Below are 23,611 nucleotides of genomic sequence, written 5' to 3' on the forward strand. Positions count from 1 at the left end.
CAGAGGACAATCCACCATGCTATCCTATGCTTTGGTAATGCAACAAAATAGACATGCTTATATTTTGGCTACACGAGTAAACATCTAGGTGAATCATAAGAGACTGCAAATGTTTATTTATTAAAATATATCTGAGGATCAACTGGGAAAAGTTAACAAAGATTTTAAAGATGGGTACACGGACCATGAAAATACTACTGCACTTTTAACCACTAAGATTAATTCATAATCGTAGAAATATTTGGTGTTCTCACTATACTATACTTTTTATTTACAGCAGTAGGCAAGTTATAGCAGCTACTTTCTTTAGCTGAAACAAACTTTCTACAGGACACAAATCTACATTTTACAAATTTACACAATATATAAAAGTTAATCACTAAGTTCTTCTTCATCGCTGAAATATGCACTTTTTTTGATGCGGGGACGCCTTGAGTCAGATGTTGAAGGCTCTCCTGCAGTCTGCACTGATCTTTGCTGCTCTTCTTCAATTTTGGCTTGCTGTATATAGTTATATTAAAAAAAAAAAGACTGAAGACAGCCAGAACATTACATGACATTTCATAATGTGCATTTTATGGCATAATTATGTTGACAAACTAGTCATTTGTATCATTTAGTGGGACAATTTGAACTGTGGGCGTGGTATGCAATATTGTATCTCACCTCTTGTGTTCATTGTCTTCTTGGAAGGGTACCAAGGAGCTGAAGAATACTACTAAAAAATTGTATCTCGGTGCTAATTCTCCACTTCCTTATTCGCTAGCCCTTGATTATCTAAAATATAGACGTCTTCATCTAAAATAGCAGGAGCACGTGGCATCTATCATGGCATCTATCACTATTAGCATACTTCCACACCATGCCACGCAACAAATGCATAAATAGTGGCATTAACAGGGTGCAGGTTTGAAGTAATTAGTAAAAATAAAGCACCATCAACTCTAAACTCACTCAAATCCAAGATGCAAACACATAATGAAACTGGGCTAAAGGAAATTTCTTGTACGAGAGTGAAAGTGCATCTTTTTAGTACAAGATGAATCAGTGTTGACAAATAGTTTCAGAGTATGAAATGCCCCATTTCCTCATACATACACCTGAAAGCACAGTTGCATAGGCATATACTTCAGTTTGGTATATGAACTAACATCCAAGGGCAAGTGATAGGAATGAATAAAACCACTTTTATGGAGTAATTTCCCTGAAAATACCACCTTGATCGAAAGATCCAGTTGTGCAGGTAGACAGCACTTCCACTCCCTGAAAGGAAGGGCCGTGGCTAAGTGGCACAGCATCCACTTTGCATGCATAAGGTCTTCAGTTCAATCTCTGCCACCTCCAGTTAAAAGGGTCATGTAGTATATGATGTGAAAACCTCAGCTTGAGACTCTGGTAAGCCACTGCCAGTCAGAGTAGACAAAACTAAACTTGACAGACTAATAACCTGCCTCAGAGAGTCAGTGTGGTATAGTGGTTAGAGTGTCTGACTAGGATCTGGGAGACCCATTTTGAATTCCCACTCTGCCATGGAAGCTTGCTGGGTGGCCTTGGGCCAGTCACATACTATTAGCCTAACCTACCTCACAGGCTCGTTGTGAGAATAAAATGGAGGAGCAGAAAATGATATAAGCCACTTTGGGTCCCCATTGGGGAGAAACGTGGGGTGTAAATGAAATAAAAGGCAGTTCCATGTACATGAAAAGATGCACTTTGGATCGGATTCCCTGCCAGGGAACTGTCATGTGCATTAACGTGCATCCTCATTTTACACACATGGTATTCCTGTTGGATTGGGGCAAGATTTGGATTAGAGAATGGCAGCAATGGCCATGCCAAATAGTCAGGGGCAGAACAATTTTCCGTTGTAAATTCTGGGTCTCTGCAGCTGCCACTGCTTTCAAAACAAACTGATGGCAGCCATTATGTAAAAGCAGAATAGGTATTTTGGTACCTGGAAAGCTATAGCTTGGCTGAGACTATCAAGGGCAGGGTCTTCTCCTTCTTCTTCACTTTCTTCCAGGTCCTCACTGAGCAGCAGAGAAAGGAGAACAAACAAACCAAGCCATATGTATCTTACCCTGCAAGCATTTAGAAGAATGAGTGGAAAAAAGCTGCTTACATGTATCAATGCACTTACATTTCTTCTTCTGCCTCGATAGCTTTCTTCCTCTTTTTCTTTTCTTTCTTCTTGGGTGGCTCACGTTCTCCTAGCATGTTTTTAGGACAAGCATAGCTTAAGTGTCCTGTTTCCTTAAGGGGGGAAAAATAAAGTTTGCCAAACATGAAAACACCCATCACCCCCCCAAAAAAAGCAAAATAGCTTACAGTATCAACATTCAAATAAACATCTCAAGTTGATGGTAAAGCACAAAGAGGTTGAAACCTTTTCTAACTGTTGGTAGAAACACCCGCCTATAAAAAAAAAGCTGCACACCCTAAAGTTGTGCAAACCCTTTTATGAGGGCCAACTAAAATAACAGAACAGTCTGCAAGCGTTTGAGTTCTCCAAAACTGTTCAATTGGGCCTTGGGCAACTGTTGTTCTTAGAATTTTCTGGCAGACCAATGTGGCCACAGCTTCATTAATGTAAGAACCACCATATTATATTTTCTTCTCAGCCTTATAAGGACCTGTGTGGCTCCATTTAGTGCTGGAACGAAATTTGATTAAATTAGTTATTTCCAGTGTGGTGTCTGTTAATGTAACCTGGCGCCCAGTTACTCATCACTCACAGTACCTCCTCACTCAAGCAAAACAAACAAAAAATAATCCTGGCTATCCTCCATCTCAAGGGAGCAGGATATGCTTCATAAAAGTCCAGGAGGCATCACCTTTGTGTCTGCAGGGAACATCAATTAGGAAAAAGCTGCCTCTGTTGTACAGGGTTGCCACAAAAATTTTATTTTTCATTTCCCTGACCAACTTCTGTTGATTTCCCTGACCACCATTCAGAAACAGCCCCAAGTTTTAAAATCCCTAGGTTACATTACATTAAATAAAGGTTTCATTGAATTATTTAAAACTACACAAGTCCTGCAATACAAAAAACATTCGTCAAGAGCTTCAATATGAACTTCTTTAAACATTGACTGTGTACGCAACACATCTCTTCTGAAAATGCACTAAAATTACATGAAGGCAGAACTTCAATACATGTAATCTCTTAACATTAACGAATGACAACATTTTTGATCTTGGTTTGAAACCACACTAAAAATTATATAACATTAATTTCAATTATTAGTCTTTAAATGGCTTAACTGAAGCTACAACATGAAACTTACTTCTGAATTTGCAATTAAAAATCAAGTTAGAAATCAGAGTACAACTATTATTTTTAAAAAGATTAAATAACACAGCTATCACTTCTACAGTTGTTTTTTTTTGGTTTTGTAATTCCCTTAGTTTCTGATTGAGAAGCCAAAATGCAAGAAGAAACAGTCTTAAAAAAAAAAAAAAAACATTTTCAAGGTGTTTAATTTCTCCCTCAAGTTTCTTCCTTTTTCAGTTTCTTCTGGTAGCTTATGGCATTTAACCTCCAAGTACTCTGTGTATTGTGTCTGAACATGCCTGACTGACTACAACATACTACTGTCAATTATAATACATTCAAGTCCTTCAGAACTCAGGACAGCATCATAAACCAGGCAGACAAGTTTCTTCATGCAAATTCCCAATTAACATTGACTTATTCACAGAAAATCCACTTTCAACTGAAGCATTATCATGAGATAGGATAAGGCACAGCTTGACAACATTACAGGTCTGAAAAATCTTTATTGGCCATCAAAATACCATTGTAAAATGTATCCAATCCAACCTCATCATCTTGTTTTACCATGTGCACTTCAAACTGAGCCTTGAATTCATTGTGGGCAGCTGTAGATAAAGCAGTGTACTGTTGCTTTGATTTTTCAGCTGTTGTGTCAATTATTCCATCTGCTGCATGTAAAAGTTCATGTACAGTCTCTATTCTGGTGATTTCAACATTTGGTTTCTGTATAATTATAGTAGGAACTAATGCTGATAAGCCACGCACCATCTTTAACTTCAAAGGACTTCTCTCAACCATCTTTCAACTACTGCTACTATCATGTTTCAGCATTTTAGGTAACACTCAGCTACTCAACGTTCACTTCTTGCAGCTTCTTTGCTGCAAAGCCAATTTTGATCTTGCTTCTGTCAAGCAAGTTCTCAGAAAATTCCATGTCAACTGTAAACAACTGTAAACCAGATGACCATTTTTGCAGCTTGTCTGATTTTATGCAATGATTCATTAGCTTCCTGATTAGCTCATGAAGCTCTTCATACAAAAAAGGTGCCAACGGTCTTTGGCTTTGAAACCTCTGAAGAAATGGCTCGTATGACAGAATTCCTCGTTTTAATATTTTTTTCTCACACACACCAACACTCACTATCTTTGCTGAGACTTATAACTTGCTATGACACCAGTGCCACTAATTATGACGGATCCCTTATTTTCTATAAAGGTCAGAAATATATGGCACTTGAGAGGCTTTTTGAAGTACAACTTTAAAATGGTTTTATTTGTCTCTTTTAGGGCGATTTAACTTCTTTTAGGGGGATTTAGCTTCATAACAGGAATGTGATTTGTAACAGAGTAACAGAACTGATAAACTTGAGATGGTTATGATCAAGTGATATATTGAAATTTCAAATATATCAAGGTGGTTCACATACAAGTGTTTAAACTTTTATTTTCTACTGAGAGAGATTTCTCTTGGCAGTCACGGGTTTGTCTCTTAAACTTCTTTTACAGTTGTTCTTTAGTTGGAGGAGTTAGGAACATTAACACACTCCCCCAGTTTCGCCTTTAAATTGGCCTGGGATCATGCCCTTCATCAGAGCTATTTCCCATTAAACTCTTAGGGATCACTATCAACCATAGAGCTATTTCCCTAGATAACTGGTTATGGTTCCTTCCTGATCCATACCCAAATGTATTCCTCTTTACTCCAGAGGAGAATCCTAGATAACTTGCAGCTCACACTGTCTCCAAGCTCTGCTTGTTAACTTCTCTCTGTCTGTTAACAAAAACCTACAACATACATTACTTTTATTTTCCCAAGAGGTAACTGTTGGCCTATTTGGCTACCTGAGAACATTTACTTGAACAACTCACTGATGTTGTCACCAGAGTTAAATTAGATCTTCTTCACTAGCTGCAAAGTCCACAGGCACTCTGCTGTCCTAAAACCATCTTTGATTACATAAGCAGCCATACTGGTTTGTGTAGCAGGTAGTTCTTGACCTTTTTTATCACCCTGAACATGTTTTTCAGTATTTTCAGAGCTTCTTCAGAGACCCAGCGTGGTGTAGTGGTTAAGAGCGGTGGTTTGGAGCGGTGGACTCTGATCTGGAGAACTGGATTTGTTTCCTCACTCCTCCACATGAAGCCTGCTGGGTGACCTTGGGCAAGTTACATCTGTTAGAGCTCTCTCAGCCCCACCTACCTCACAGGGTGTCCGTTGTGGGGAGGGGAAGGGAAGGTGATTATGAGCTGGTCTGTCTCCCTTAAGTGGTAGAGAAAGTCGGCATTTAAAAACCAACTTTTTTCTTTCTTCCTCCTCTGTGCTTTTACTACCTGAATTTGTGCTTGGTTTTGAACCAAAACACATTGCAATGGACTGTAGCCGATTCAATTTTCAGGTTCTTTTGGTGTAATGATCCATGTGCATGAGACTGCATCACTCTAATTCCTATATTACTTAGTTCAAACATTTTGTAGGACACTGTACAGTAACTTTTGTATTTGTTTCCAGCAACTGATGACAGTCACAGAATGAAGTCAGTCATCCAGCCATTACATATTAAAAATAATCATCTTAAAAGCACCTTCAAAATATAGTTCCCAATGCAGCCTTCTACAGAAGCATTCACCTGCCTGTCTGGCAAGTAGGAGCTTTCTTGGAGTGGAATATTCTGAGTTCCAGAATGTCTAATTAACAGATCAGCAACAAGAAAGAAGGTAGGGCTTGAATGCTTGCAGACTACTTCTGCAATCTAGCTGAAGCAGACATGCCCATTTGCAAGCTTGATGATTGGGAGGGAAGGGGGCTCAAGGGCTTGCTCTCTATAAATGTCAGCCGGGGCAGACAAACCCCATTTGTAAACTCTTCTTTGCATAGCGCACTGCGGAAAGTGCTTGTTCTCTGTGTAATCCAACTTCAGCAAAACTCATTTGCAAGCTTTTCATTTAACTCAGCTCTGGGCTTAGCAGAGACAAAATCTCCACCTCCTGTCTATCATTTCTTTCACAAAGTCTACACATAAGCTGTGTGCTGTCTCTCTGTTTGGTGTGGAGGGCTAGGAAACTGTCAATTAACATGTGCTTAATACTAAACTTTAAACCTTGTATGTTTAACCTTGTAACCTGGCCCCAAATCTATCCAGCTGTCCTCAACAAGAGCCAGGGCTTTTCTGGCCCAGGCCCTAGCCTGGCAGAACTCTCTGTCTAATGAGACCCGGGCCCTGCAGGATTTAAACCAGTTCCGCTGGGCCTGTAAGACAGAGATGTTCCACCAGGCTTATGACTGAAGACAGCGATGGGAATATGTATATGAAGAGGCAGCCTCCCTACCCTTATCTAATTCCCCTTAATTTCGTTTTTCTTTTTCCTTTCCTTTCCCTCTTTCCCTTTCTTCCCTGGCCCTTTTAAAATTTCTTTCCTTGAGAGTTTTCCTTGTTGTTATGTCCTTCCTTCTCCACTCGCCCCCCCCCCCGAATAGTGGGTCATCAATGAAAGGGCATCATGCCTGGCCACCTCAATATAACATCTCCCCTACTTTGGAGAGTGTAAGCGCTATCGGGGTATGATTGGAATTTTGTTTAAATTTTAGAATGTTTTATTGGAATGTATTATAAACTATGGAACTGATGTACTTTACATGATGTTAGCTGCCCTGCGTCCAGTTCTTCTGGGGGAGGATGGGATATAAATAAAATGTATGATTATGATGATTATTATTATGTAAGGTAAATGTAGTTCTTGCAGGAGTGTTCTATTCCATTGGCTAATTTCCAGGTTACATGCAATTGTGTGATGTTCTTGTGGTACAGCTAGTGGGTACTCTTAATCAGTTCCAGACTACGTCAGGTTTACTCAGAATGACACCCTGAAACTATTTCTTTGGGTCCCAAACAGCTTCCTATAGTCCTATTTTTGCTAATTCTTTTTGTTCAGTGCCATTATAAAACCTACAAACTTTATCACTGAGTTTGTGCCAACTGTTCGGGGTACAGACTTAGACCACTGATATTTCAGTGAGAAGTCTGAAGGTCGATTTTACGTGGACATAAAATACTTCTACCACTTTCAGGCTAAGACCCTCTTAGTGTGACCTTGTTCAGGGCCGAATTGGCCATGTGAGCAATATTATTAAAATAAAGGCTAAGACCCTCATGTGGCCTACAATAAAAATACTTAGATATGATACTCTGTATGGTCAGTTTCTGTTTTATCTGGCATATTAGCCACAAATAAAATTTATATATTTAATACTTAGATATAATGCTCAATGAATTAGAAATTATTGCTTTTTTGAATGTCATGGAAAACTGGCTTGATACTTTTCTTGTGTTGGCTATTTTTGTCTTCCTTATGTTAAGTGAACATCTAATGTTTCATGACAGAAATGCTGTAATTTCTTTTGTGTAGAAGTAGAAAGAGAGATCTCTATACTAAACTGTATATTATAAAGTGTCTAAACTACGGTTTTAAAAAATTAACAATTAAAAATAATTTTCCTTTTATTGTCACATGGTTACATGAAGCTGCCTTATACTGAATCAGACCCTTGGTCCATCAAAGTCAGTACTGTCTACTCAGACCGGCAGCAGCTCTCCAGGGTTTCAAGCAGAGGTCTTTCAGATTGCCTAGTCCCTTTAACTGGAGATGCTGGGGATTGAACCTGGGACCTTCTGCATGCCAAGCAGATGCTCTACCACTGAGCCACAGCCCCTCCCCGTAACATATTATTAACATAGTTCTGCATTATAAGGTCTGATTTTGAAACCAATCTCAAATTTATTGTTGGGAGTAGTATTCTGGAGAACTCAAACACTTGCAACAGCTGTCTATTATGAACTATGCCTCTGTATCTCTGTTACAAGTTGCTTGTTCATCAGAAGGCACAACATAGCATTTATATGAGCAAAACATACCAAAAAGGAGACCAGATTGAAAAGCAAGTTAATTTTTATAACCACAGTAACGAAAAAAGAAGCCCAGGTTTTTTCACCAAATTTCTGAATTTCCCAAGGAACTAGTCAGAATAATGACTGTGCAATTAAACAGGATTGATTTTAGTTGCAGGATACATCACGTACCTTTCAAAACTATAATTAATGCTGAAAATTAATTACAATTATTTATAAAATTTCTAGAATGTAAAGAAATGCTTTTGGTCGGACCAGGTTATGAGGAAGAGTGACAAACAGTAACAATTTCTGCTAGAGTCAGTGTACTATTACTTACCCCACATTCATAACATTTTGATTTGTCATAGTAGTTTCGCCTGCGGATGAATTCTGCAGCTCTCCCATTGTCAATAGCAATACTTGCTTTGATTACTCTCCCGAAGAGCTAAATAAGAGGAGGGGAAAGATACAGTCTTAAGTTTCCAAATGTCCTGAAAGTTTCATTTGATCGATGTATGCACTTACTTGCTTATTGTTAAGTGCCCGAGAACAGTTCTGTGCCGATTCTTTATCCAAGAATAAAATAAATGCAACGCCTTTACTTTTCCGTGTGTCTTTGTCCTTCATAATTGTAACTCTGTAAGCAAGGACAACCAAGAGATTAGAATGGAGGGAAATGTTACATTATCTTTATTAAAGAACGGTTTAAATTCTGAGGTAGACCACCAGTTTTACTGACAAAGAAAAAACTACAGTTCATGTATTATGAAAAGTAGAGTACAATTCAGACTTCATTGTATCATGGAGCAAAATGGAAGCTTCCAAAAGAAGTGCAGCTCAAAAAGGACTTTAGAAGCCACTGATTAGAAGACAAAAAGAGTACTGGATAACTACTACAGAATACAGCTAACAGACTAATTACTACTGTAAGTTAGGAAAAGTTGAGGGCAGCAGGAAAAGAGGAAGACCCAACAAGAGATGGACTGACTCAATAAAGGAAGCCATAGCCCTCAATTTGCAAGATTTGAGCAAGGCTGTCAAAGATAGGACATTTTGGAGGACTTTCATTCATAGGGTCGCCATGAGTCAGAAGCGACTTGACGGCACTTAACACACACACACACACAAGTTAAGCATGAAAACCATTTTTGAAGACAATTGGGCATTTGCACACAAAATAGCTGACTCAGCACTGGGATCGGAAAAATTGCCATAATATATACTGTTATCTGTTCACAATGCAAACTGGATCTTTCCACACTCTCACTCAAATAACACTACAACAATACTAAAAAACCCACTCCTGTTCAGAAATAAAACTGCTCTGCAATGAAATGTGGATGCTGAACTCACCTTTTTTCTCTTCATACTGCTTGACAGACCCCTAACCTATTTAATGGTGGGGTTGGGTTATTGGGTTTTTTTTTTGCATCTTTTGCCAAAATAAAAACCAGCCCCCCTTCCCCATGGCTCCCAGGAAAACTCTAATGTTCAACAAGAAATAAAGAAATCTCCACACAATCAAAATTCCATTACTCAAAGCAATAAATGATATCTTTCAAAATGGAAAGCTGCCAAATACATGGGCTGAAAGTAACATTACAATTATTCCCAAGCCAGAAAAGGATCCAACCTTAACTAGTTCCTATAGACCAATCAGTCTCCTAAATATTGATTATAAAATCTTAACTTCAATCTTAGCAAACCGGCTACAACAAATAATTAATAAATACATTAAACCTGATCAAACAGGTTTTATCCCTAAGAGACTGTTAACGTCTAATATTAGGAAAAATCTAATATTAGGAAAAATTTAACTTACAAGATAAGAAAATCAATGGCAAAAGCAGTTCTTTAATTCTTAGATGCTGAAAAAGCATTCGATAGGGCTGAACACTGTTATTTGAAGGAAACAATAGCTAGCTTTGGTTTCGGGGGGAAATTCCAGAAATGGATTAATATTCTATATAACAAGTGTCAAGCTAAAATAAGAATTAACGGTGAAAGAACAGAAAGTTTTGATATCATGCGGGGCGTTAGGCAAGGCTGCCCTTTGTCAGCTCTCCTATATGCTCTCTCTAGAACCCCTGTCAATCTCAATAAGAGATAATAATAAAATCAAAGGTATAAAGATTAAAGACGAGGAATTTAAATTAAGCCTATATGCGGATGATATACCGCTCTTCCTATATAAATCTGGATTAGAAATTAGAAAAGTGATCACAGAATTCAGCAATATATCTTGATACAAGTTAAATGCAAATAAATCTGAAGCTCTTTTTTTAAATATCAATAACAAAAAGGAGAAACAATTATGGGCAGAAGACCTAAGAGAAGCTGATAATGTTAAATATTTAGGAATATGGTTAAGTAAAGATAGAACTAAATGTTTAAATTTAAACTGTGGAAAAATAGCAAAAGAACTGAAGGATTATGTTCAGAAATGGCTCCCTTTGAATTTTTCTCTCTTAGGCCGAGTCAACCTAATTAAAATGATAATCTTGCCAAAATTGAATTTTATTTTTAATAACTTATTTGTAGACATACCGAAAAAAATGATTGAAGAATGGCAAAAGATCTGTAATAGATTCAACTGGCAAAATAAAAAGAATAGATTTAGAAACAATAACCTATATGAAACTAAAAGCAAAGGAGGGATAGGTATCCCAAATTTATTAACGTATTATCAGGTGGCTAGGATAAACTGGTTAAAATCATGGGTAGTAAATGATGGAAAGGAACCATATATCATAATTGAGCAGGACTTTGTTAAATTCCCGCTAAATAGATAGCTTTGGGTTAAAAAAACGTATAGGAAAAATTTCTACAACAAATATAATAATTGCATTAATACCATTCTAAAGCAATGGGATGCGCTAAGAGAGAAACTAGCTCCAGATATTTCCCCAATGTCTTCTTTTTTATGGAATATCTTAGCTGAGAACCCAGAATTCCAATTACCACATAGAATAAAGATAGATAAACAGAATGAACATAATTATTGGATTAGAAATAATAATTTAGAATCTTTATGTAAAATTATGGATAAAAAAATTAATATTACATTTTTAGAATATTTACAAATAATTTTTTTTGGGAATAACCTAAAAGAAAATGACATATCCAAAATTAGAGATAAATCAGAGTTTGATAAGCTGATGTTACAAGACAAAACTCCAACTTCAAAAATATATACAATTATACTTAAAGATAAATTAAATCAAACAACGGGATATCGGGATAAATGGAATACTTACTTAGACAAAGTGTTAAGTGACCGAGAATGGGAACACATTTTCACAAAGGGATTAGATTTTACAGTCAGTATGCAAATGAGAGAAAATCTAATAAAGATGGTATATATGTGGTATACAACCCCACTTAGACTAAGTAAAATCCATAAATCAGAAAACGACAGCTGTTGGTACTGTGATAGAAAACAAGCAGATTTTATACACATGTGGTGGAAATGTGAGAGCTATATCATTTTGGTCTGAAATAGTGAAATATCTAACGGTTGGAATGGAGGTTGATATTCCATGTAATCCCGAGATATTCTTGTTAAATTTGGTACCTAATCTAGCTAAAGATCAACTTTGTATGGTGTTACATATGATAACTGTGGCTAGAACGACCTTTGCCAGTCACTGGAAACAAAAATCAACTCCAAAGATAGAGGAATGGCTGGTTAAAGTTAAAGAAATATATGTTTTAATTAAGCTAACAGCATATCAGAAAAACAGAGATACAATAAGATTGGATGCGGTATGGTCACATACAATAAGTAAAATAGAAAATTTCATAAATAAGGGCGGGAAAAAGGAATGTGTTGCGCTCAGTCAGGACGTAATGATGAATATGAAGACATAGAAATAAGCTGTAGCATGGGAGACTTGATCTTATTTTATTATGGGTGTGTGTGTGTGTGTGTGTGTGTGTGTGTGTGTGTGTATATATATACACACACACACACACACACACACCCATATATACAATATATATATATTGTATTTTAAATTACGAAGACTGTCAGTAATTCTGCTTTTTTGTTGTTGTTGTTATTGTCATTGGTTTTTTTCTAATAAATTTTTTAAAAAAAGAAATAAAGATCTGAATGAGCTTACATGATTCAATGCAACGGTATGATTCTTCACTTTGACATCAGAAAAAAGTGATGGAATTTAATCTATACAGCGTACCCTGCAAGGCATTCTTCCAGCTTTTATATACTGAAAAATACTTGTGGTTTGCCTGGCATTTCCTATGAATTGTGAAGTCTCTTAGAAATCTGTGTTTATTATAGCTTAGAGCAGAATACCGGTAAGTATAACTTTAATCAACATGAGGTCTTGAACATGCGCCTTCCCTTTCCAAATTGAATCTCCAGCTGCCAATATGAAGCAGCCGCATACTGAGAAAGACAGCCAGTCTATTTAGTCCAGAGCTGTCAATTCTGACTGGTAGCAGCTTTACACAGTCTCAAGCAGAAATCTTCCTCATTCCTATCCAGGGTTATTTTAACCAAAGATAGGACTTGAACCACAGAAAACTGAATATCTCCTCTCCCACAAAACACCACCACAAAGGGGAAAAAACCCATTGGCCACAAGACAAACAGCTGCTTTATAACCAGACACTAGACAGAGAAAGAGAAGCTGCAGAGAGCTTGATAAATAACAGAGAAGCTAACTAACTTGGTATACAGAATTCTTAATTACTAATCAAATATGTCACAAGTCCACTGTGGTTGGATAATACACCCTACTCTCAAAAACAGGCTGGATTCTAATGTCCTCCCTGAGTTAACCATGCTAGAAACAATTCAGCTGTTCTATCATATTATATGGTGGAACAATGACAGTTTCAGAGAACCCATCAGTATTGATTTCTATGTCTGTGAATTATTTATTGAAATACTGACTGGAACTGAGGAGAGGTTCTAACACTCCTCTGCCTCTTTTATATACAAATGCCGCTGAAGGACAGGATGTGTCTTTTGTACAGAGGCAGATGACATTTGTAATATATCAACATTCATTCAATTTCTCCTGACAGTCCATCTGGAACAATTTTCACCACCTCCTGCTGTATCTTACAATTTGAAAAAAAAGAAGGAAAACCGCCCTAGGTGTTTGTCAAAAGAAAATATTGCAAAACTGCATTTATTGCCAAGAAGAGGGGAGGAATCTGATGGAAATAAGAGATGAGACATGCTAGACTCTATTGAGCAGTGGTCCCCAACCTTTTTGAGCCTGCAAGAACCTTTGGAATTCTGACACAGGGTAGTGGGTGCAACCACCGAATGGCTGCCACAGGCACTACAGCCAACCACAAAACATCAAGCAGTGAGGTTATGCATGACTCTAATAGTAACTCTTCAACATTTCAGGCAGAAGCTCTGTTTACCAGGATTTAAAACAAACATGTTTAAAAATATTTTCTTGCATACACAAAGCTTACTTTCAGTCACAAAGTGAAGATCTTTGTGCTGTGATGGCAGTTGCTGCCAAAGCAACATTAAAAAAAAAAAACATGGACAGCCAATCAACTATCCAATGGCCAATCTGAAGCCCTGCTGGGCAAAAGCCCCACCTGCCCCCACCCACTTTCTAAAAGCACTTGGCAGGTGCCAGGAAAGGAGTTGGTGGACACCATTTAGTTTAAGTGTCGGTAATGAAGAGTAAGTCCATATGATGAAAATAATTCCTGGAAACTACAATATGAAAACTGGAGAGCAAGCATGAAACCCAGGCAAAATAATCCTTATGCATCTTCCAATCCTATGAGCAATGATCTATTTCCCCAAGAGTGTGTGACTGGCCCAGCATGCTTGAGTGGTTATTTGAAGCTTGGTCTCACAGATGGACACTGCACCCTGCTGGCTCTATAAAATGCCACTCCAGAGACACTGGTTGGAACCAACATCTTTAATTATTCTCAGATGCAACAGGAAGCCAGTGCAGACACTACAGCACTAATATAATCGTTGATCCACTCTACAAAGAAGTGAGATGGGATATTCTGCACCAGTTACAAGCAGGTTTTCAAAGGAATATCATAGTAGCAGTGGTAACAAATAACAGTTGCTGTGATCTGTTACACAAAAAATACCCATGACACAGGATATAAACGATTACAGAGTATATTACAATATGTAAGAAAATAATGTCATATTTACACTTACTTAACCACTTTGCCATATTTGGAAAAAATCTGAAAGAAAAGAGAACATTTTTCAGCTATCCAGGTTAAGCACTGAAAATGCAAAAATATGTTCTTCAGAAGTTCACACACACGTTACTGTCAATGTCACAGATTATATAACTGTGAAATGAGATAGCATTTAATAATGAAATGTAATTTTAAAGCACATACTTACCCTGTATAAGTCATTATTTGTCAATGAAAAGGGCAGATTGGACACATAAACAGTACTTTTGCTTGGTGCTAACCCTCCACTCATTGTTCTTCTGGATAAGGCAAAAAAGAGAAAGATTATGTGTTCTTTTTATTTTAAAAGGGTACACTTATAGCTAATGAAAGTACTATATACTGCCACAGTCCAAAAGAGCCAGGCATCCATCTTGTCCCAACATCTTACCATTAAGAACACCCCTACCTAACAAGTCAATTGTCATCCTAGAAGCTATATAGGGAGGAGAAAAAGCAACAGTTAAGAACTGTAGAATCTTCCAAATCTGCATTCTTTTAAAACTAAAATCTAGATTTTAACTAAAATCTAGATTTTAACTGAATCTAGATAAATTTAGATTTTAAACTAAAATCTAAATGAATAGGGAGAAGAGGGAGATGAAACAGCCACGCATTAGTACTTTGTTAATCAACCTTTGCATGGCACTCACGTCTTCTTCACAACATAATCTGTAAACTAGTATAGTGTCATGGTTAGTGTTGGACTAGGATCTTGGAGACAGGGGTTTGAATTTCCATTCTGCCATGGAAGCTTGCTGGGTCACACACTCTCAGCCTGAACTACCTCTTCCTTCCTAACCAATGTTTTGTATGCATTTTAACTCTGTTTTTAATTGTTTTAATGATGTGTGTTTGGAGGGTCGATTTTAATGGTTTTAAATGTGATTTTATCTTGTATGTTTTATATTGTTTGCTGCCTTGGTGGCCCTTGTAAGGGCAGAAAGGCGGGATACAAATATTGTGGATAAAAATAATAAATACCTCACAAGTTTTTTATAAAGATAAAGGTGGAGAAGAGGAGAACTATGTAATTCGCTTTGGATTCTCATTGAGAAGAAATGCAAGGTATAAAGGAAGCAAATAAACAGATACAAATACTTGTGAGAGCAGAGAACCTATACATATCCATAAGAACACTAGAAAGGCTATGCTGGATCAGACCAAGGTCCAAGTCCAGCAGTCTCTCTCACAGTGGCCAACCAGGTGCCTCTAGGAAGCCCACAAACAAGACAACTGCAGCAGCACCATCCTGCCTGTGTTCCACAGCACCTAATAAATTCGGCATGCTCCTCTGATCCTGGAGAGAACAGATATGCATCACGACTAGTTGCCATTATAACTAGTAGCTATGAATACTCCTCTCCTCCATGAACATGTCCATTCCCCTCTTAAAGCTAAACAGCCTTGATTTAACATTTCCCCTGCATGTTGGATGTGGTAGTGTGGAGGGCATGGGATTCGAGTTTTGGAGTTGGATTGTGTGTACACAGCAAAGAGTGGAATTATTAATCCAAAAAGATCTTTCCTTACATCTAAAAAGACAAAGGGGAGTAAATAACAGGAAATCATAAATAGATTTAACACCACTGCTCTTGCATCTTAAGTATGTTGCCTATATAGCATTCATGGAAATCAAGACAACATTGTGTAGTATGTGGGGTAAACCTCCAAGTATACAAATCTCCCTAGTTACATTACATGCTTCTCTCTGGTTCCAGCAATAGTCAGAAACCTAGTCCTGGCATCATCAAAGAATTCATCTAAATGCATGAGAGTCAGTGTGGTGTAGTGGTTAAGAGTGTCACACTAATATCTGGGAGAACTCATGCCATGGAAGCTTGCTGGGTGACCATGGACCAGTAAACTCTCTTTAACCTAGCTCACAGGGTTGTTGTGAAGATAAAATGGAGAAGAGGAGAATAATACAAGCTGCTTTGGTTCCTAATTGGGGAGAAAGATGGTATATAAATGAATTAGACAGCACACTTAGCAGTGTTAGCAAAAAAATATTTACAGCCCAATTCTACACATGTTTCCTCAGTAGTCACACTGATTTCAATAAGGTTTGCTCCCAGTGTGCATAGAACAGCCATCGCTGTACCACCCAAAGTTCACGTAGACTTCCTGTTTGCTCCATAGTGATATTGTCTTAAACACTTTTACCCTTTAAAAGCACTAAAGGCTAGAAGAACCCGTGTGTGTGTTTGCCATCAAGTCTCAGCTGACCCCGTAGGGTTTTCAAGGCAAGAGACGTTGGGAAGTGGTTCACCACTGCCCACCTCTGTGTGGGCTAAGAGAGTTCTGTGAGAACTTCAACTGGCCCAAGGTCACCCAGCAGGCTTCATGTGGAGGCGTGGGGAATCGAACCCAGTTCTCCAGATGAGAGTCCGCCGCAGACCTTAAACAGTAGTCTAGAACACTCACTGGGGAGCTAACATAGCACTTCTGAAATCTTTTGTTTGATTATTTGAAAGTCAATCCCTATGAACCCAGCTTACTGACACAATATAATCATATGATAAAGCTTTCCCTGGGTTGCATTATGTGAAGCTGCAGGCAAAACAGCCATGCTTCAGCATTCTCCCGCTAAGAAATTTATTGAGGATGCTCAAGTCAGTGTGGTGTTAAGAAAGACTAGGCCAGGAGAAACCTGGACTGAAATCCCACCCTAAACTATTCATTTCACTGATGCCACTCACACACACACACCTCTCTCAGCCTAGCCACCTGACAGGGTCGCCATGAAGATAAAATGGAAGAGGAGGGGAAGAACCTGGAACTCACCAGCATGTGTGTGATGAATAGCACTGACAATGCAAGCTTATTCCACAGTAAATCCATCAGCATCTACACCAAGTGCTAGTACGGTCCATCTCAAGAGAAGAATGACCTGGGGGGGGGGGGAAATCTGCTTTCCTCCTTCCCTCACTTTGTAAAAACAGCAGACCTGATAAACAGTTCTGGTGAGCTGGGAAGCTGGCACGCTGTTCAGTGTCAGTGGGCTGGCGCTAGTAAACGCTATGACACGGGTTGTGTTCTTGGGTTTTACTTTTAAACCGACACGGATGTAAAACCCCTTCTTTCCGCCTTTTAAGGTACCAGAAGACTCTTTTGACCCACACCCCTGCCCCTCGGAGCTTTCCTTTTCCTTTCCAGGCTGGGCTGGGCGGGGAGATGCCTTCAGAAATCCGGGGGAAACCTAGCAAAGCAGGACTCGAGACTCCGCGAGAGGTTTTTACTGACCACGCCAGGAAGCCCGGCCCGCTTCCTCGGAGGCTCTCCTCTCCTGAGGGACGGCCCAACCCCGGGGCGCGGGTGAACCGCCTGAAATGCGACGCCTTCCCGATGACGCCTTCCTTCGCCCCGCCTCCCAGCCCTAATGAGCGCCCGGCTGGGAAAGGGGGTGCCGACGGAGCCGCCGTACAGGAGGCTCACCCCATAGAGTTAGGAAAGGGCCGGTTGCACCAGGACACGCCTGGCATGGCGCCATGTGCGGGGGGAAATTAGCTACCCCAGGGTAAGTCGTGGTCTTCTGAACTCCGTGCGGCGATCTGCCCTGCCCTGCCCTGCCCTGCGCGGCCGGGAACCCGAACCGTCACTCCCCGCGGTTCCCTACGGCGTACAGCGTTACAACGGACGTTTGGTGCGCGGGGGAAACGCGGTTTCAATTTTGAGCCGGAAACGCCTCTACGTACTGCGACGGCGTATGCACGCACGAGAGAGTTTCACTTCTTTTTTCCTTAGGTGGCAGCGTCGCGTTTCCGGTGACGTTGGAGAAAGCGCCGGAAGTGGCCGGAGAGGGGCGCCGAGCGGCCTCAGCTTTGACTTATGGCGGGTGAGTGCGTCGGCGTTTGTCTCGTGCGATGCGTGGCGGAGCTCGCCTCGCTCCTTGCAGCAGCGGCCTCTTTCCAGGCACGTGCGAGGACGGCGGCTCTGCGTCCCGCCGGCCTCCCTGCCTCCCTCCCTCCGCTTTTTCTCCCCTCTTTTCTTCCTGGTTGCAAGGGGGCTGGGGCGATGGTACGGACGAGCGGTTGTTTGGAGGGAGTAGGGGCTCCTCAGGCGCCTTTGGGCAAGCTTGATGTTGCTTTTTCTGGCCTTAGCTGATGAGCGCAGGACGCGGCCCTACCGACAGCGTGGCTGAGAACTTAGGCAAGTCGGAACCTCCCCTGAACTTGGAGGCGGCTTCAAGTACTATGCGCGGAGTGGGTGGAGTGTGGGTGAAGAAGCTACCTGTTGAGAGGTTAACCATAAGTTCCGCCGGGTGTTACTTACCTTATGGATGTCCACTTTGAGGACTCTGATCAAAAAACTAGACGCAAATCGGGTAAATACTGGACGTGGTGCTGCCCTAAACTGCATTCTGTGGACAGAGTGCTGGATCCACTGTCTGAAGGCTGGTGCAGTACTCTGCTGTCCCGTGGCAATGTGCTGAAGCAGTGTGAAGGCTCACATTTAGGCATCAGCAGATGCAGAGCTGTCTTGAACAATTGGAATGGTATGAACTAGCTGATCCCATAATAGTAGATGTAACCTTTCTTTGCCATCACTCACAATGAGCTCTATAACATGATCTGTCAGATACAGTATGATTTCTCTGCCAGTTACGATCTAGACATCTCCCAACCCTTTTCCGATCACCCAGCTTTGTGGTAAGCCAGGGGGCTGGCTTTTGTCCCAAGGGTGGGAGAGGTTGACCAGGGGCAGCCACATTCAAGAAGCTTCACGTTCCATGCTTCCACTATAGCCTCAACAGAGCACATGTTTGAAATCCTAAAATCACTCCGAGCATTATGGGATCTGATAGGATTCATAAGCCTTCGTGAGTGGGCCATTTTACCAGGCCCCTCTCGTGCAGGGTGTTAGAGCCACATTCACCTTGGTCCAGTCTCTCCCCCTCTCAGACAATTGTTTTGGGGGGTTGAAGGACAACACCCACCCCATCCCAGTGCTGTTATAGATGTTTGCATGATTTGAGCCTGGAAGGAAGCAAGGTCTCACACCTGCTCAAAGTTATCTTTGGGATTGTTAAAAGACTGCTGCAATCTCAGTGGAAGCATGAATGTGGCTGAGATAAACGCTCGCTAACTTCCAAATTAATTCAATTGAGAAGAGTTCAAGGAGAGGTGCTACAGCTGCAGTTCCCATGGAACCTGGTGTCCTAATCTAGCTAAAAGATTAAAAGATGCACATGGGAACATCTTTTATGTAAGTACTGCTTGCTAGACTAAGAAGCAGGATCAATGTGCATTCAAATGTATATCAAGTGAGGTTACAATCTGTCCATGGTTTTCAGTGGGTTGTTTATGCAGCGGTGCATTCTGAGGCTGATCCAAATTTAAATCTGTTAGAAGTAATGCAGTGTTTATAGAGCACGTCCACATCAGTTTCAGATCATATTCTGGTCTCATTTTGGGACAGAAGCTGTCTTGCTTGCCCTGACTGATTACCTTCACTGGGGAAAGACTGGTATGTTCGATACTGTTCGATACTCTAGGGAGGAACCATAGCTTAGTGGTTGGGTATCTGTTTTGCATGCAGAAAGCCCTAGGTTCAGTCTTCAGTTAAAAGGGTTAGTGGGTGATGTGAAAGATCTGTACCTGAAACCCTGGGTTGCTACTGCCTATCAGAGTAGACCATACTCATATTGATAGGCCAGTGGTCTTACTTGGGTAACCACTGCCCTTAAAATAAATTAATTATGGTATTCACCGCAGAAGATGCGGTGATGAGAAAACTGCCAAACTTTGTGAACAGAAGGCCAATTAAAGAACTTCAGGATAAATTGAAACTCTGCTATATATATTCTCACAACTTGGGATGAGAGGGAAAATGAGATATGAGAGATATACATGATCTGAGAGATAACATTTCTAGATTAAGTAAGATTGTTTTGTATAATGTTAAGATATTATAAACAAGAAAAATTAAATAAGAGACATTTCATGATTATATAGTAGACATAAACCAATAATACATTTGTGTTGTAATAGTTTATTAAGAAATTAACAGGTAGTAACTTGGGTTTATTAATAATACTAAAGAGGGTAGTTATAGATGATGTTTGATGGTAATTATCAAGTATTTAGATTTAAACTTTTATGGATAGTCGTAATCTCAGTGCAATTCATTTTATTTGACTGTTTTTCTATATTCTGTATTGATTATTATATTATAAAATAAAAAGGGTTTTCCCACTCAAAAAGAGAAAACATTTCATAGGAAGGTTTTTTGCCATTGGAAAAGCCCCCAGAGTTTTTCATGCTACACATTTTGGCTATGAAAACCTTGCCTTAAGCATTTTATTCATTCTAAAAGATAAAATGTTTCATAGGAGTTTCCCCCCTCCTTCACTTTTCTAGTCAGGCATAATCTGGCTATGATTATCCATACTCTGGTCACTTCCAGGTTAGTCTACTGTAATGTGTTATAAATAGAGCTGCATTTGAAGACTGTTCACAACTTTCACTTGGAGCAAAACACTGTAGTGAGATTTGCCCACTAGTCTGAGTTACTTGGGAACATGTAACACCAGTTTTGAAACATTTATGCTGGTTACCAGTTTGTTTTCAGGTTGTTTTCAGATAAAGATTAAAATGCTAGTTAGTAGCAGCCTGGGTGCCTGATATTTAAAGGACTTCTACCCCATATGAGGCTTTCTGTCACTTAAAATCAGCTGTGTAGTCCCTGCTCTGTGTATTGCTAATGGGTTTAGAGGCACCTGAGACAGCACTTTATTTATTGTGGTGTTCATTCTGAGGAACTTTCTCCTCATAGTAGTTTACTTAGCACGAAACTTGTTGCCTTTTAAATATCAGGCGAAAACAGTCTTGTTCTTCCAATCTCTTCCGCCACCCTCCAGTATTGGTTAGCAATGTTGGCTTCTTATATCTCTTTCTGCTCCCACCTCAGTCTGAAAGTTATAATGGGTTCTTTATGGTTGTGGCTTTTACTGCTGTTTTAAAAATTACTTCCCAACAAAATAATGCCAGCAAGAAAATAATGAAAGCCAATTCAAGCAAATACACCTAGGTCACTAAAGACCTGCCAGAATATAAAAAGCACCATAAAATAAACAGAGCAGTCTAAAATGATATTGATATAGCAGTCCTCATGATCAGAGAAGATGGTAAAACAGTTAAAAAATATGTAAAAGCTTGTTTTGGTCTGGCACCTAAAAGGAAAGAAAAATAGGTGCTGGGGAGGCCTCAAGCGGAGGGCATTCCAAAGGTGAAGTATCACCTCCAAAAAAGCCACATCTGTGGTTGCCAAACATCTCACCTCTGCAGGGGAGGAGCACAGAGAGCAGGGCATGAGAAGGTGATGTTGAATGGTAAGCTCAACATTATTTATTGCTAGCAATAAATGTTTGCGTAGTTTTTGTCATGTACGTCTGCAGCCTTTTATCATTAAAGGGCCATACTACATCAAAAATCATAGCAAGAGATCAACAAAGAGCCAATATAAGAAAGGCCATTTGCGTAACTGAAACTGTACAACTTAACATAATTGATGTGTTGATTATCTGTACACTTTCAGCAGCCCAAGCAATGGTTGTTGTGAGTAATTTATTAGGAAGTGCCACACACAAGATTTCATAACAAGTAATAACACCCTGTTTGATTGTTTTAGTATACTGGCATAAATCTGTGTATAGGTTCCACTTGGAATATTGATAAGTGTTCACATCGATCCATTTCCTTTCCTATAAAGCATCTCTAAGAAGCCAATTTGTCCCACAAAAATCTTCTCTTGCCATTCACTTTAAATACTTGTCATTCTAGTATCTCATCAACCTTACTGATATATTTTAACTTTAAAAATTCATTTTCTAAAGTGCCAAGTTTGGTTCCATGTTACCATTTGAATATAGAGTCATAGATTGCAGATCACTGATGTTTTAATAAATTCCATCTTGTGTGTGTTCTTGCTGATGTGGGATATAAATACTTGGAGTTCTGATTTTAATATTTTGTGTGCGGCAGGCTACTCTGTCTGAAAGTTCATTTTCAGCTGTGGTTCCGAGATAGCACAATCCATCCATGGGATATTCTTTTTGTAACTGCTTGATTTTAAATTATTTTTATACAGCTGGGGACATCTTTTTAGGATCAAAGGGGGATTTCTGATTAATCTCATTGATTGATGAACTAAAAAGCAAAACCTTTCAAGAAATAGAACACCTTTATTGTGTAAATAAAATTAGTAGTTTGCGTTGATTAAAATGAAATCTGCTTCTAAATGTGTCTGATCTGATCTTCTACATCTTTACTTCCCCTTGTATATTTGTTTTGAAAATATGCAGGAACTCGTTGACTGGGACTCAAAATACTGTTGAAACAAGCACAAAAGTAAGTAGTGTTTGGAAATAAAGCCCAGAAATATATTACCGTAATTTGCACTTGTTAATGTCTGCCTAGAACAAGTAGTTAAACTCCTTTCCTCAAGTGAGCAGATTGGTGATTCTGTATTTACTCAAAAAGAAGATGTTCCAAAATGCAAGACAAAAGACACACACCCCTTTAAAAAAGTTTATACACACAAAAATTATTACTGGACATAAGTGTAATTCCTATGTGAATGTAAGATGCCCCCCCTCTTTTGATGGCATACCTGCAAAAAAAAAATAGCCTTGTATTTGAGTAAGTAGAGTGGTATAGCATTACCTTCTTGATGCCACTCATCCAATTAAGAGCTGACATTTTGGGTCCCAATAGCTAATGGCATATTTGTTGATTAGTGCTGTGAGAGAGGTTAGCCAACTGCAGACAGTGGGGGCTCTATGAATTATTGTCCTTCAAAAGAGGGTGAAGCTAATCTGTCCCTTCCCCCGTGGTGGAGAGTCCTTCCACCATCCCAGGAAAACTGCAAGTGCTCTGTTTTCATGTTGGTGTGATGGATGGGCTCACTCTCTGTCCTGGATCCCAGTTTAAGAAGCACTGATAGAATTGTGATATTAGTCATTTATGAGAATAAGCAGACATCGAAAGATTTCCGTTTTTGACTGCTAAAAATAAAATACAAGGTCACTGATAAAACCTTCATCTTTAGTGGCGTATAGAAGAGATGAAATGTGGTCTGATGAGCGCTATGAGTATGAACGACTTCCACGAGAGCGGCTTCCTCCACGTCCTGATGTAAGCTATTGTTTTAAATGCAAAGTGTTTTGTTCACTTAGTAGTACCTTGTGCTTCCTAACTATTGTGCTGTCTTAGTTTCCATGCTGCTGATTGTATTT

General features: G+C 39.4%; 2 protein-coding genes across 3 annotated transcripts in view; one reads left to right on the forward strand and one right to left on the reverse strand.

The window, feature by feature from the left end:
* Positions 1-202: 202 nt before the first annotated feature.
* Positions 203-14,631, reverse strand: ZCRB1 (zinc finger CCHC-type and RNA binding motif containing 1). Of its 2 annotated transcripts, XM_056847622.1 has the most exons (7): positions 14,543-14,631; positions 14,348-14,376; positions 8,689-8,800; positions 8,501-8,608; positions 2,141-2,253; positions 1,955-2,030; positions 207-501 (listed from the first exon to the last, which is right to left on the reverse strand). In XM_056847622.1, exons 1-7 carry the CDS (start codon positions 14,624-14,626, stop codon positions 373-375), a joined length of 651 nt encoding a protein of 216 aa, XP_056703600.1. In that variant the 5' UTR covers positions 14,627-14,631; the 3' UTR covers positions 207-372. The 2 variants fall into 2 exon arrangements, with proteins under 2 accessions (XP_056703601.1, XP_056703600.1); XM_056847623.1 differs by lacking the exon at positions 8,501-8,608 and having other exon boundaries at positions 203-501.
* An 8,076-nt stretch (positions 14,632-22,707) lies between these two features.
* The window catches only part of PPHLN1 (periphilin 1), a 37,312-nt gene continuing 36,408 nt past the window's right edge, over positions 22,708-23,611 (forward strand). Inside the window, exons 1-2 of the mRNA XM_056847625.1 lie at positions 22,708-22,724; positions 23,425-23,510. Of these exons, the coding sequence (XP_056703603.1) occupies position 22,724; positions 23,425-23,510 (87 nt within the window). The 5' untranslated portion in view covers positions 22,708-22,723. The remainder of the gene's footprint in view (positions 22,725-23,424; positions 23,511-23,611) is intronic.

This window comes from Euleptes europaea, chromosome 3 (assembly GCF_029931775.1).
Source record: "Euleptes europaea isolate rEulEur1 chromosome 3, rEulEur1.hap1, whole genome shotgun sequence".
Lineage (NCBI taxonomy): Eukaryota > Metazoa > Chordata > Lepidosauria > Squamata > Sphaerodactylidae > Euleptes > Euleptes europaea.